A 16,194-nucleotide genomic window follows, 5' to 3' on the forward strand; every position below is an offset into this window, starting at 1 on the left:
CCCCCTCTAAGTGGTTTATAGAGTCAGCGTATGGCCCCCAACAATCTGGGTCCTCATTTTATAAACCTTGGAAGGATGGAAGGCTAAGTCAACCTTGAGCTGGTCAGGTTCTTTCTTTCTTTCTTTCTTTCTTTCTTTCTTTCTTTCTTTCTTTCTTTCTTTCTTTCTTTCTTTCTTTCTTTCTTTCTTTCTTTCTTCTCTGTATCTATCTATCTAACTATCTATCATCTATCTATCTATCATCCACCCACCCACCCACCCGCCCGTCTATCTATATCTATATCTATATCTATATCTATATCTATCTATCTATCTATCTATCTATCTATCTATCTATCTATCTATCCATCTATCCATCTATATCTCTCTATGTTTATCTCTAACTGGTTTCTACAGCTGCCCATTTCAGGAAAGCTCACAATTCCGAAACATATATTACAATGAAAATCTTGAAAACAATGTAAACCAATGAGAACAAGAAAGACCATTAAAACATTGCGAGAACTTTAGAATCCACCATGCTGCATTTCCTCTTTTGAGTGGGATTTCATAGGTGTGTATATCATATCAAGGCTGTATATTACATATGGCTTGCTTATTATGGTGACATATCAATGTTTCTCCAAGAACGCTACAGCAGATGAGATGCCTACATCCTATTTGATCATTCCTCTGTGACAAGCTAGGATTAAGAGACAGTGACTGGTCCAGATTTATTTCAGAATTAGCTAGCTTGGAATCCAGGTCTCTCTGAACTAAATGCAACCGTCTTCTAGAATGTGGTTGGGACAAAGCTAATCCTTCCTTGATGCAATGATCAGCTGGGTTGGCTGGCCTTTATATAAATATACTTTGGTATACACAGTGTTCTTTTGTGGGTTTCTCCAGTACACTTATGACTGTCAGTTCACAATTCTTTCACCACACTCAGACCACTTACTTCTGAGACACATGCTTTTTTTTCCCTCCCCAACCATAACATCTTGGCCTCAACTTTGAGAAATGGCTTCATAAATTTTGTTTCTTCTGCAGGGTGATTTGGTAGAAGTGTTGAATTTAATGTGGCTTCTATTTGTTCACCGTTTATTGTTTTCCACCCCAAAGAGCACGGAATGCAACTTTAATGTGTGCACGTTTGCACTTCAATAGATATTTTTAAAGTCCTGATTATGTAACAAGTGGCATGTTTTGTCACTCTTAATTTCTAATTCTTCTGCCTAATTTTCCTCTGACATTCTTCTGGCTTCTGTGGTTCCTGGGTTTACAAATGTTTTTATTTAGCATTATCTGAAAAGCCAGCAATGTTCATTTGATAACAATTAAATATGAATTAGATAACGTGTATACTTCTGTTTTCATAATAATTCTAGTATTTTTTTTAAAAAAGATGTACAAATAAAAGCTAGCAAAAACTAATAATCAGAAGAGAGATAAAGAGCAAAAAGGAAGGTAGAAATAGAGGGGCAGGAAGAAGAAGAAGAAGAAGAAGAAGAAGAAGAAGAAGAAGAAGAAGAAGAAGAAGAAGAAGAAGAAGAAGAAGAAGAAGAAGAAGAAGAAGAAGGGGAGGGGAGGAAGAGGGAAAGAGGAGAAGGAGAAGAAGAAGAAGAAGAAGAAGAAGAAGAAGAAGAAGAAGAAGAAGAAGAAGAAGAAGAAGAAGAAGAAGAAGAAGAAGAAGAAGAAGAAGAAGAAAGAGGAGGAGGAGGAGGAGGAGGAGGAGGAGGAGGAGGAGGAGAAGAAGAAGAAGAAGAAGAAGAAGAAGAAGAAGACGAAGAAGAAGAAGAAGAAGAAGAAGAAGAAGAAGAAGAAGAAGAAGAAGAAGAGGAGGAGGAGGAGGAGGAGGAGGAGGAGGAGGAGGAGGAGGAGGAGGAGGAGGAGAAGGGGAAGAAGAAGAAGAAGAAGAAGAAACAAAAATATATACGAAGAATGACTTCCAACTTCTTCTTCCAAGGATATAAGAAACACATTCAGCTCTTAGTTTAACATGCAATCCAGTGTCCATTTTTTTCCCCAAAAGGGGGAAAACATCTTTTTATTTTTTTATTTTTAACAATCATCAACTCCATATGTTATAATTTGACTTTTTTCATTTCCTGGCAAAGGTCCCCGAATGGCTTCCAATTGCAGATAAATTGTAAGAGAAGATCAGGCAGAGCTGAGGGTGAAATTAAGCAGTTTAGGGTCATTGTGTTTCCACATACGCCCCAAGTCCAACCCCTCTTGAATTCCGCTGACCCCTATCTGGCACCAATTTTGTGTTGAACTTTAGTTGACCAAATTCTTGTGAATAAGCTTGAAGAAATCTTCTCTGCTGCAACCCTACAAATGGTGCTGATTCTTTGCGCCTGACATATATTTCTTCACAAGAGCCATTTATTTAGTGATCATTGGCTAAATCTCTCTCTCTTTCTCTCTCTCTCTCCTATCTATATCTATCTATCTATCTATCTATCTATCTATCTATCTATCTATCTATCTATCTATCTATCTATCTATCTATCTACCCATCCATCCATCCATCCATCCAGTGGTGGGTGAACAACTGGTTCTCTGTATGGGTGCCACTTCCAGAAATTCATTCTGGGCCTGGGCAACAAAAAATTAGCTATCAGTTCTGCCAAAGTGGTGCAAACTGGCTGAATCCCACCACTGTATCTATCTTCCATCAATCTCTCTCTCTCTCCCTACCTATCTATCTCCTACCTATCTATCTACTCACCTACCTACCTACCTACCTCTGTCTGTCTGTCTGTCCGTCCGTCCGTCCATCCATCCATCCATCCATCCATCCATCCATCCATCCATCCATCCATCCAGTGGTGGGATTCAAATATATGAACAACCAGTTCTCTTTGTGGATGCCGCTTCCGGAAGTCCATTCTGCGCTTGGGCAACAAAAGATTAGCTACCAGTTCTGCCGAAGGGTGGGAACCGGCTGAATCCCACCACTGAGACCAGGTCTTACTTTCGGGGAAACACGGTATCTTCCACATTTCTCAACAAATGACTCTGGGCGGAATCCAATAAAATATTATAAAATATAAAACAGTTTATATAAAAGTTTAAAAAAGTGAAGAGGAGGTGGAATGTTAAAATTAATTAAAAGATCAAGGAAGACTTTCAGAGGACTAACAGTCGCACAGCTGCATGATCTTCTGGGCTCTCCATGAGAGACTACGGAACCATGTTTTAACTCCTTTCCAGAAGGCCAGGAGAGTGGGGGAGGTGGGAGTCTGCCTCACCAGTGAGGGAAGACTATTCCACAAGGGAGGGGCAACAGCAGAGAAGGCTCTCTTCTTGGACCCCATCAGTTGAAATTATTTGATTGTGTCTGCAGCATATCTTCCCTCCCTGATCAGGTGGGACGAAGGTGGTAATCAGATGGTTCCATAAGTCTTTATTAACCATTCCTCTATTATAAGTATTGCAAAGTTAGTACCAGGCACAAAAGACCAGGTCCCCACATGAAGTTCCAATGAAACTGATTTATAGCTAAATAACCTATGCATAGGGATCTTTTCAGAACTTGCTTGGAGTTAAATAAGGGCCAACGCACTTCAAGGAGGGGTTGGACTGTGTTCCTTTGCAGCTACATAGAGATGCTAGGCTAATTCCTCTTTTGATGCCGCCCCACCCAGTTCTTTCTCCTACAGATAAGATGATAAGGTATACACTTCTGCAATAACTTATATACTTCTGAAAAAGTGGTGATCTTAGCGCTGTGTGTGTGTGTGTATTTTTTCCTTTTAGGCACCTCCCTATATATAAAGACCTAGATATAGGGAAGGTGAAGAAAAATTACTGTCGCAATCCAGATGACGATGCTCACGGACCTTGGTGTTACACCAGCAATCCTCAGATCCCTTGGGACTACTGTCGTATATCCAGATGTATGTATTTGGGTCATTCCAAAAGATCTGGAATGGCCTAATTAAAAGGGATATGAATGAGAGGAATTATGCCTTGAGCTTGTTGGTGCCAACAAGCAAGGTTTAGGTCTTATGACAAGGATGAAAATAAGTAAGAATGTATTTGCTTTGTGACCACATGATTTGATGTGGGTCTTTTGACATCACTGCTGTTTGTAATGGCACTGGACAAACTACTGTTCTTCCAATGGGAAAAAAAAGTTGTACAAATGCTTCCCACCCCCATTAAAAAAAATCAACCCTTCACATTCTGGAATTCTCCAGGAAGAAGAAACCGCTTAGCAGCTAGTAATTTCCTTTGGATAATATTCCCAATTAACAATATACTACTTCCTATTAAGTTTGCTAATCTGTAAAAGAGAAATTAAAGCTGACAAGAACTTTTGGGGATTATTTAAGAGATTTCTAGAAGTTGCAGATACCGTATACAGATATATAGATGAGATACAGATCTGAGCTAAGTCTGTGCACATGCTTGTTCATTGTTCAAGTCAAGAATGGAGGTTCGTTCACCGAGCTTGTGGGTTGGTTTCTGAATGTTTTGTTACTAGGCCAGTGCTTCTCAACCTTGACAATTTTAAGGCATGTGGACTTCAACTCCCAGAATTCCACAGCCAGCATTGCTGGCTGTGGAATTCTGGGAGTTGAAGTCCACATGCCTTAAAATTGTCAAGGTTGAGAAACACTGTACTAGGCTAACTAACATCTTCAGTGGAGTTTAGGGGAAGTCATTGGTGTTCTTCTCCTCATAAGAGCTTTGTGTGATCAGTAGGTCACATCAGGTGAGGGTCACATCAGCTGAGGGTCTTGTGATCTTGTGAGAGTTTTGATATGTCTGGAATAGACAGACAGACAGACAATGGAGAGCTGTGCTGGTCCATGACTGTAATGAAGATTGAATGAAGATGACAGACAGAGAGACAGACTTAATTTGGGCAAAATATGTTTCTATACAAACATATCATGGTGAGAAAATTGCATCAATTAAAGTGTATTTTTTCCTCATTTTCCTGTGTGTTGTGTTCTGGAATATCCCTCCAGAAATATGGTGTGCTTCTTAGAAAGTGTGGAAATAGTTATTAGAGACCACACGGATCAAAAAAGTGTAAAAAAAAATGTTTACATCGTGAGAACATTTAAAATATTGACGATCCTGTAAAATCCGAAATTCTTGCAAAACGTTCAGCTAACATTTGAAAGAGAAAAGGGATGAAGAAACGGCAATGTGGACAGATGGCTGTAAAATTCTCTGGGAATTTAAGTGTCTTGTAATTAAAAACTTACAAAGGACTTCTGCAATAGTCATAACAGTGTCATTGGAAATGGTTTGAGTACTGAAGAAGAATCATAATAAAACACTGGAAAGGGGAAAAAAAATTTCTCCTGCCATGCAGATATTTCTATCATAATTGTGTGTGTTTTTTCCCAACATCCATTTCTGGGAGATTTGAGGAAAAATATCAGCCAGAGAGACCCATTCCCTAGCTGCAATTTGAAACACACAGAGAGAGCCACTTTGAACGAGATAGTAAAAAAACTTTCTACCCTAGTTTGGCTCTTGCACTTGAAGCTACTACATCATCTGAATGGGATATTTGACAGCACAAATCAGATCATTATTCTCAGCAAACATCCAAATACTGGTAAAAGAAGGGATCCTTGAATGTGTGTCACAGACAAGGCAGTAGAGAGCTGTCATTTGCATGAGGTGAACGGTCTCTTGCTGTTAAATGAAATATCTTTAGTAAAAGTTATCCCAACGTGATTTTGCATTGTGTTGTCTGTTTAGGTGACAGTGATCCAGTTTCAATGATGAGCAGTTTAGACAGTAAGTAATCCAAAGCTTCCATGATGGGGCTCTCCGGGAGTGGTGGTGAATAATGATTTAAATAATGACATTATCTCATAGATCAGTGGTTCTCAACCTGTGGGTCGGGACCCCATTTGGGGTCGAACGACCATTTCACGGGGGTCGCCAAACAACACAGTCCACCATTTTTTCCCCCTTTTCCTTAGCTGTGCTACTCCCTTTTATTCTATTGGCTTTTGAAAGCCAATAGAATAGACTCTCTTGAATAGAGTCTAATTCTATTGGCTTTCAAAAGCCAATAGGAATTGTCCAGGCTGTCTCTGCCCTGCTGAGCCCACCAAAAGTCCCTGTCTGCAAACGGTGCTGCACCAGTTGAGTAGTCCTCGACTTACGACCGGTTGGGGGGTCATGGCATTAAAAAGGTTGAGAACCACTGTCTTAACAGAACAAGCCAGGTAAATGAACCTTAAAGCAAAAATGCAGAAAGCTTGGAGATAGCTGAGTTTTAGATGACATATGAGAGAAAGAATGAATTGAGTAGTCCTCAACTTACGACCGGTTGGGGGTCGCAGCATTAAAAAGGTTGAGAACCACTGTCATAGTTGGTTGTCTATGGAAATTCTCAGTCATCCAGGTCATGGTTGCCCCAAAGGTGCTTTTTCAAAAGGCCACTGGACTTTGTTTTTCCTTGAAGAATTTTTGCTTCTCATCCAAGAAGCATCTTCAGTTCCAACTGAATGGTGGAGGATGGAAGGATTTATATTCCTTGCGGTCATTGGGTCATTCTTGGATGAAAAGCAAAACCTCTTCAAGGAAAACCAAGAAAATCTAGTTGCTTTTTGAAAAAGCATCTTTGGGATGACAACAACAACCTGAACAACAACAATAATAATAAAAGTTGGAAGGGACCTTGGTGGTCATCTAGTCCAACCCCCTGCTCAGGCAGGAAACCCTATACCATTTCAGACAAATGGCTGTCCAGTCTCTTCTTAAAAACTGCCAGTGTTGGAGCATCCACAACTTCTGGAGGCAAGTTGTTCCACTGGTTAATTGTTCTAACTGTCAGGAAATTCCTCCTTAGTTTTAGGTTGCTTTTCTCCTTCATGAGTTTCCATCCGTTGCTTCTTGTCCTGCCTTCAGACGCTTTGGAAAATAGCTTAACTCCCTCTTCTTTGGGGCAGCCCCTGAGATATTGGAACACTGCTATCATGTGACTGAGAATCTCCATAAACATTTTCCTTGAAGATGTTTCGCTTCTCATCCAAGAAGCTTCTTCAGTTCCAACTGAATGGTGGAGGATGGAAAGATTTATATTCCTTGCGGTCATCTGGTTACTAGCACTCTTTCTGAGAGTTGTTGAGGCCATTTGGAAGCTTACCTGTGTCCTCAGAGTAATTACAACACAAGAAGGTCCCACACCCATTTGTTCTATTCAGGTGACCCTGAGGGCACAGATAAGCCCCCAAGTGACCTCAAGAGCTGTCAGAAAGAGTACTAGTGACCAGATGACTCCTGTCATATAAATCCTTCTCATCTTGGATGAGAAGCGAAACGTCTTCAAAGAAAATAACGAAGTCCAATTTCCTTTCGAAAAAACACTTTTGGGATATCTCATAGATGACAACTTATTTACTTGTGCCTGACATCATGATTCCATGATGATGATGATGATGATGATGATATGTTATTGTTTTTATGACTGGGCTTGGTTATGGATCTAACCCTAAGTGGCCTTTATGTTAGTCCAATAAACTAGAATTATGGAACCCAGTGTAACTGAGAAGACTCTAGACAAAATTATCTTATTATTTTCCTTATGATGCAGCAACAACTTTCTGAAAAATATTTTAAGCCTAAGCTGTTATGTTATGGCTGGTTATCTTTTTCTTATCCTATTAAGAACTACGTGGTGCTGGACACTGTTGATTTCAGACAATTTAATACAGGAGTCATTAGAGGTTTACAGAATATATGGGGGGGAAATTCTTTGGTTATTCATTATTATTATTTTTAGGAGTTTTTGAACATAGTTCTATAAAGTGCTCAGTGTGGTGAATTTTCATTTGGGGATTCTACGGTATGTAACTCGATCGATGATCAATATTTCAGTTCCTATCATTCCGTGTGCTTCGACTAAGCATCTAAGAGTTGTTAATGGAATCCCTACGCAACCTGATAAGGGATGGATGGTCAGCTTGAAAGACAGGTAAGAACCGGGGCACAGATCTCTTCCCTGGGTGGATTCCCTCTGAAATGAAAATTGTGCGTCAGATGATTTTTGAGATCTAGAAAGGCCAGTTATTCCCTGTGGCGCAGCTAAAGTTTTTCACATTCTTCCTTCAAGAAGCCAATGGTTCACTCTTGAGGATCAATTATCCAAGGACCATTTCTCAGGTGGACCATCCCAATCATCTATGGAGATTGTGAGTCATCCAGGTCATGGTTGTCCCCTAAAGGTGCTTTTTCAAGAGGCAAGTGGACTTCCTTTGTTTTTCTGTGAAGACATTTTGCTTCTCATCCAAGAAGCTTCTTCAGCTCTGACTGGATGGTGAGGAATGGATCCCTTCAGTCAGAGCTAAAGAAGCTTCTTGGATGAGAAGCGAAACATCTTCAAGGAAAAACAAGGAAGTCCAGTTGCCTCCTGAAAAACCACCTTTGGGATGACCATTCCAATCCTTTCTCAATTAATGTCTTAGGTATTGTCTAGTTCTGTCCAGGCATCCGAATTAGCAACCCCATCTTAAATTTTGGACATTAAAATTGTCCTCTTGGTTAACGTCAAAGAAGCAAGCAAAACCGGGTTCCATCAATGGCTGAAGTAAAATGTAATACAGGTAGTCCTTAACTTACAACAGTTCATTTAGTGACCATTTGAAGTTACAACAGCACTGAAGTGATGTATGACTTTTTCACACTGTTGCATCATCCCCAGGGTCACGTGATCAAACAATTCAGACGTTTGGCAACTGGTTCATATTTATGACGGTCGCAGTGTCCCTGGGGTCATGTGATTCCCTTTTGTGACCTTCTGACACGCAAAGTCAATGGGGAAGCCAGATTTACTTAATGGCCCTGTTACTAATTTAGCAACTGCAGTTAGTCACGTAACAACTGTGACAAGAAAGGTCGTAAAATAGGGCAAAATTCAAAATTAACAACTGTCTCGCTCTAGCAACATAAATTTTGGGCTCAGTTGTGGTGGTAAGTCGAGGACTCCCTGTAGATTCAGTACAAACGATATGATATAAATGTGAATTTTATATTAGCAGATTGTCCCCCCCCAAATAACTGTTTGTTCATTGGGTTTTTTTCCAGCAGAGGCAGACATTTTTGTGGAGGTTCACTGGTGAAAGAAGATTGGGTCCTGACAGCCAAACAGTGTTTTCTCTCTCGGTATCTATTTCAATTTTTTACAAGAGCTTTGCAATAGGATCATACCTTTTACAGTTTTGTCCTTGGGTAGAAATGCTGAATTTCTGACATCGCAAAAAAGGAAAGGAGAGAGAAACATTAAACTATTCCCAACTTTTATGCAATGCAACCCTGGAAAATCCAGAGCCTTTGAACAGAGAACCATTATTTTAGTTTGTGATGGTGGCGAATATCTGCAGCTCGGATGGAGGATGAGGGTGGAGGTTCATTTTCCGAGTGTCATGGTTCCGATAGAGGAGACCAGTAGAAATTAGAACTCTGAGGCATTTGCTTTCCTCAAAGAACACATTTAATGGCTACACAGTATCAGCACGAACAAAGGTGAAACCAAGACTGAAAGTCCTCCCCCCAAGGTTACAAAATAACAAGTTAAACTTCCCACCCCTGCAGTGTGTCATAAATCACAATCCCCAATTAGCTACTTTGGTGGGCTTTCTAAGGGTAGCTTCAGCCAGCCAAAACTGAGGTAACTTGACCTTGGTTCCCACAGAACAATTTATTGTTATGTCTAAACTAAGAGAATACATCTCTCTTCTCCCATTATTGTGGCAACCAAAAACGAAGTGAAGATGGCTGCAGACAAATTTGTTTGAAGGTTGACACCGAGATTGTGGGTTGGTTTCAGAACATTTTATTACCAGGCTACATAACATCTTCAGGGGACTTTGTGCAGTCAGTAGGTCTTGTGATGGAAGGGTCACGTCAGGTGAGAGTCTAGTGATGGGTCTTATATAGTTCAGGTGTGGGTCACATCAAGTGGGGGGTCTTGTGATGATGGGTCAGGTATGGGTTGTGTCAATTGAGGGTTTTGTGATGGAAATGTTCTGTTTTTCTAGATGAATCCATATCTAGAGAAGTCTCCTTTTTCTTGTGAGGAACGACTTAGGAATTGAACATATTTTTATTCCGTAAGGGTAGGGTTTGAACTATTTGCACTAGTGTTGTTATTTCAATGTCTGCTCAGAGTAAAAATCCAGGAGGTTTGTACAGATGGCACAGACTTTACAGTGTGAACCGTTGGAACAGTTCCAGTCTCCACTTTGGGAGACTAAAATATAGGGCAACGATCTGATCTCATGAGTTCTGTGATTTATTTTGTTTGGGGGATGAACTGACCCCTGCTTTAGCTACCTTTGTTTAAATTGAGCAACGGTTATCTAAATAGATCATGACAAAGCAAATAAGCAGAGTAAGCAGCCTGTGGAGACCAGTCTATCTAATCTATCTTCCATCCTGGTTTATTATTTTATTGACCCATAATCCAATTGCTGATTACATTTGCTTTCTTTAGGCATAATCTCAAAGACTATCAGGCTTGGCTTGGAATCCATAATGTGGAAAGAGCTCATGAAGAAAAACATAAGCAAGTTCTGAATATTTCCCAGTTGGTCTATGGGCCTGAAGGATCTGATATAGTATTATTAAAACTTTCCAGGTGGGTTGCAGTTATGATAATATTTCATAGGCAATTATCTGTTTGCTGGGGTTAATATTAGGGTGAAATCATGCTACTGAACGGAGCTGAAGCCTTTAAGTCACATTCAATCATGAGGAGTGTTTACCAGGTGTGTCCAAAAAAAGTCAAATTGTCATTCACAATATCACAAAGAGTACAGGGAAGAGCAACAAATATGATTAGGGAACTAGAGGCTAAAACATATGAAGAACAGTTGCAGGAAATGGATACATCTGGTTTGATGAAAAGAAGGACTAGGGGTGATATAATAAGTGAATAAAAAAGCCAAATCCATTCTAAACATCTGGCTGACATGAGAATCTAACCTTCATCTGATCTGAAAAGATATCTTACATTTGCCTACTTATTCCTATAAATGCCCATGTCTAAAAAATAACATTTCCCCCTTCTTTTTTTAGACCTGCAGTAAGCAACAATGCTGTAGCTATAATCCGCCTCCCCATTTCTGGTTGCACCATTCCAGATGGGACCACCTGCAGTGTTTATGGATGGGGGCACACAGGAAGTGAGTAACTCTAAATGACTTCAAATAATCATCCTATTAAGTAGGTTGTTCATTTAAATACCTAGACATAGACTTTCATAGCATCATTTCAATTGATTAATATATATATATTAATATATATATATATATATATATATATATATATATATATATATATATATATATATTAATCAACAGAATTTCATTTTAATGTGGGCCAGTGCGTTCACAATTTAAAAATGACAATAGAGCTCTCCTCTCCTCTCCTCTTTCTCCTCTGCTCTCCTCTCCTCTCCTCTCCTCTTTCTCCTCTGCTCTCCTCTCCTCTTTCTCCTCTCCTCTCCTCTCCTCTCCTCTCCTCTTTCTCCTCTCCTCTCCTCTCCTCTTTCTCCTCTGCTCTGCTCTGCTCTCCTCTCCTCTTCTTTCTCTTCTCTCCATCTTCCTATCCTATATTCTATTCTATCCTATTCTGCATTCTATTCTATCCCATTCCTTATTCTATCCCATTCCCTATCCTATCCTATCCTATCCTATCCTATCCTATCCTGCATTCTCTTCTCTTCTCTTCTCTTCTCTTCTCTTCTCTTCTCTTCTCTTCCTCATGTCATCTCATGTCATCCCATCCCATCCTATTCTATCCTATATGGGAGTAGGGTGTGCTTAAGAGAAAGTATATCTTTTGGGGACATTGATCGTGACTTGATAATCCCTAATCAATCAACCAATGAGATGGAGTAAAGAACAGTCATTTCTCTTCAACATTTCAGCAAGAAATTTTGACGGGCAACTTCAGGAAGCAAATATGATCATTATGGGGAATGAACGCTGCAATCAAGATTTTGGAGGAAACGTAGTGCCGAAGGAATCAGAAATGTGTGCTCGAGCTGAGAGCATCGGCAGTGGAACTTGTGAGGTACAATTTATCCTCCAGATGTTTTAACATCTTTGTTGCTCTTTTTTTGCACATTTTCTAGGGTCTCAGCAACTTGTTTGTGTCATACACAGAACTGTACACAGTATTCCAAGTGAGATTTCTCTAGTGTGGTTCTAATCCATTTCCTCCCAATCATTCATATGGAATTTTCTGTAAATACAACGGGGTTAAAAATCTGTAAGATAACCTCTTTCATGTTTAAATAAGTAGAATTTATTTTTCATGTCAAGTCACCAATGGAGGGCATGAATGTAGAAAACTGCATCTTCTGACTCCCATCAAGAGATGGAAGGACACAACATTTGTATAAGATACATTTGGATGTGGTTTATTTTGCCATCACTGCCCCCAGCCCAATTCAGATTAAAAGTGATCTTGTTGGTTGACTGAACAGAACAGAATTGGAAGGGACCTTGGATTCTTCTAGTCCAGGGGTCTTCAAACTTGGCTTTTTTATGATTTGTGGACTTCAACTCCCAGAATTCCTCAGCCAGGCATGCTGACTGAGGAATTCTGGGAGTTGAAGTCCACAAGTAATAAAAGGGCCAAGTTTGAAGACCCCTGTTCTAGTCCAACCCCCTGCTCAAGCTGGAGTCTCTATACTATTTCAGACAAATGGTTGTCTAATCTCTTCTTCAAAACCTCCAGTGTTGGAGCATCCACAGCTTCTGAAAGTAAGCTGTTCCACTGGTTGATTGTCCTCACTATCAGGAAATTTCTCCTTAGTTCTAGGTTGGTTCTCTCCTTAATTAGCTTCCATCCATTGCTTCTTGTCCTGCCTTCAGGTGCTTTGGAGAATAGGTTGAGTCCCTTTTTTGTGTGGCAGCCCTGGAAATATTGGAACACTGCTATCATATCATCCCTAGTCCTATGAATGTATGATAATAGAACAGTCTTAGAATCTATGAGAGATCTACCAAGGTTAATTTCCCATCAAGGGCTCCTGAGCTAATGTTATACATACAACTGGCAAATCCTTCCTTATTTTACAAGGGACGTTTCTTGTCTTAATCTCTCTTCCCATAAACGCATCGATGTGATTTTTCTGTTTTTCTCTTTCCAGCGGGATTACGGTGGACCACTGGTCTGCGAGCAGAATAGAATTAAGATTGTGGTGGGGGTGATCATCCCTGGACGAGGATGTGCGGTTCCCAAACGGCCTGGGATTTTCGTCAAGGTGGCCTATTACTCCAAATGGATACATAAGATCTTAATGACGTACAGGTCATAGCCGAAGAACCCTGCCAAGGAAAAAAAAATGCCAATTTTAGGGACATTGGAGGAAGGTGGGAAACTGCATTGTAATAGAAAAAAACCTGGACTTTTCTTTTTTTTTTTTTTTTTTGAAAAAAAAATGTCATCCATCAAATATTTACTTGATAATAGTCAGGTTTAACAGGTATCTGTGGCTCTTCCTGTCCCATTCTGCCGCTGGCTGCATCGTGTGGGGTAAGCAAAATGTGGTGACTTATTTCCTGAATATACTTGAATAGGAAAGCAAATCTGCTAATATGGTGGTTGGATAAATGCACATTCTCTATAATTAGCCAAGTTGTTTTTCTTCTTCTTCTTCTTCTGGGCTGCTTGTTAATGAGACATAAACATTCTTTTCAATTTTCAATATTGTTCGTTACCTACAACCCACTCTGAATTTATCTTTAAGATGCCATAAAATATATGTACAGGTTCAGGGACAGCGTCATCTCTTTATTGTTTATATGTGTGTTGATTCCTTTATCAGTGGCTTTCTGGATGTGCAACCCAGGGGAGCAATGAATTCACAAAGTCTATTCCATCCTAATAGTGAAAGTCATCCCTACAAAGAGAATGTAATTTTTCTAGAGGTGTCCATAAATGGATACCAACATGGGTATAAGTTCTACTAGCTTTCTATGTCCAAGGTTGTTTTTACTCTGACAGCCATCTCCTTCTTCATTAATGCAATTACATATAGAAATGAAGAACCACCATTAGGAAGTAGGGTGGAAAACAGCAAACATCTAGTTAGACTTATCTAAAGGGCTTCTTTGGAAACTAAGCATATTGTTTCCTTTAAGCAAAATTTGGCTCTTATTGTTTTGGACCAGGGGTCTTCAAAAGTTGGCCCTTTGATGACTTATGGACTTCAACTCCCAGAATTCCTCAACCAGCATGCCTGGCTGAGGAATTCTGGGAGTTGAAGTCCACAAGTCATAAAAGGGCCAAGTTTGAAGACCCCTGTTTTGGACCTAGAAATTTCAACCCACCCCATTTCTCTTTGTTCAGCTATTGCTTCTCCTCTAGAACGTAAACTTTCTAAACAACTTTGCCTTCTAAATGTTCTGCCACTATCTCTGGCCTTTTGGCTGTAAGTTATTATTCATTCACTCATTTGTTCCAGCGCTCCTTCATATTTGCCAGTCTTCTGCACAAAATTCTAAATCTGAATATACAGTAAACCTAGGATTTGGGGTTGGAGAAAAAGCAGGGGATGGTTGGGAGTTTACTAAGCAGCTGATCATCCCATTATATAATATATAAAATTTCAAATTATGCCACAGAAATGGTTAGTGCACCAATATCCCTTACCTACTATCCCTTTAAAATTCTACCAGATCAAGAATGCTTACCCTCAGCTAAAACCCTTATTTTACAGTCACGTTCCCAACAAAAGCCATCATGGAACTGATCATTTTAATCTAGCATAAAATAAAATACCTTGATCTTTTTTAACGAGAATTTAGAATCAGAGTGATTTAAAAAAAAACAAAAACCCAACCATCCATTTTTTGAAAGAGCTGTGTTGTGTTTTCTTCAGCGTATTTACTTCAGTTTGCATTCGTGTCCTGGAAGACTGTTTTCAGATTTTTAGAAGCACACAAATGTTTATTGTATAGAAAAAACTCCTGTTCTCCCAGGGGCATATTGAGAGTCATCGCTAACCTTAGTTCTCTTGCGCCTCTATCTGTATAATACATGGATTTTCCAATCTGTCGTTCTTGCATCCACATTTTAAATATGTTCTAAACGTGCATTTCTATATGTAAGGTGTGAAGCATTCCATAATTTTTAGTTCAGTTGTACCTATTACACTAAGTTCCTGGTATATGGATGCCCTATTATATTAGCTGTTTAATATCAGCACAGGGAGACAAATATCAACTAATGAGGTCTAGAAGGCTTTTGTGTATTTTTGCTGGCCTTTTGTTCAAAGGACTTGTAATTAATTATCTGGCGGCATATTCAGAACTTTATGAGAACTAAAATATCTTAAATTCAAAATGGGGTTGTAGCAATTAATGAAAGTCATGTTTCCAATACTTAGTGTGAACTTACGTTTTCCAGTTCTGAACTAGAATATAATCCAATACAAGGTAGATCTAAATTTTACTTTAGTCAGGTTTTTTTTTTTAAAAAAAGCTTGAGTAAATTACTGTTACTTTTCCAAACTGTAAGATATTTTGCAAATGTTTTCCCTCTCTGCCTCCCTATCCCTCTTCAATTGTATATATTTGTATGATGTACATGAAAAGAATATTCATGACACTATAAATGTAATTTGTTTTGCTTTCCCCCCCTCAAGGTTTATGTATTCTCTGTAATATGTGAAGGCATTTTGTATTATGTACGCAGGCCTTTCTGTTCAGTGTAATAAAAATTATTCTGAAATATTATAAGCTTCTGCTGGGCAGAAGACAATATGAATTTATATATAAAATATGTATAGGGGTATTATTACATTATATGTAAGGCTTCTTGGGACATTTGCTGTGAGTTGAGACTCATTAGAATGATTTTATAGACTTGACTACTTATAAAATTTCTGGCACCTCCAACCATCTTCTGGAATTCATTAATCTTTTAATATACTGTCCTGTGGAGAAATGTAATACATGTCCTTGAGATCACAGGGATTGTGTACACACACACACACACACACACACACACACACACAGTCACAGATTAATCTGAGATGCATAGATTATTGTGAACTTTCTCAATTCATGCAACTGAGGCTTAGAAGCGTTCAAAAGCCTCTAATGTTGGAATTCAAAGAATACATTATTTCCACTTTCTTCCTGTTAATTGCAGACTTCATTGTAGTAATCACTACACTTACAGTGAAAGAATCACGGAAGGCTGTAAGTGAAG

General features: G+C 39.2%; 1 protein-coding gene across 4 annotated transcripts in view; it reads left to right on the top strand.

Moving 5' to 3' along the window:
• Positions 1–15,878, top strand: part of HGF (hepatocyte growth factor) — a 75,498-nt gene extending 59,620 nt beyond the window's left edge. For 2 of the 4 annotated variants that reach the window (XM_039353438.1, XM_039353441.1), the window contains exons 11-18: positions 3,748–3,887; positions 5,716–5,754; positions 7,846–7,942; positions 9,052–9,129; positions 10,460–10,603; positions 11,044–11,150; positions 11,897–12,042; positions 13,127–15,878. In XM_039353438.1, the coding sequence (XP_039209372.1) occupies positions 3,748–3,887; positions 5,716–5,754; positions 7,846–7,942; positions 9,052–9,129; positions 10,460–10,603; positions 11,044–11,150; positions 11,897–12,042; positions 13,127–13,294 (919 nt within the window). In that variant the 3' untranslated portion in view covers positions 13,295–15,878. The remainder of the gene's footprint in view (positions 1–3,747; positions 3,888–5,715; positions 5,755–7,845; positions 7,943–9,051; positions 9,130–10,459; positions 10,604–11,043; positions 11,151–11,896; positions 12,043–13,126) is intronic. The other 2 variants (XM_039353440.1, XM_039353444.1) reach the window with 1 other exon arrangement.
• Positions 15,879–16,194: the final 316 nt, after the last annotated feature.

This window comes from Crotalus tigris, unplaced genomic scaffold, assembly GCF_016545835.1.
Source record: "Crotalus tigris isolate CLP2741 ecotype Arizona unplaced genomic scaffold, ASM1654583v1 scf7180000018523.1292444, whole genome shotgun sequence".
NCBI lineage: Eukaryota > Metazoa > Chordata > Lepidosauria > Squamata > Viperidae > Crotalus > Crotalus tigris.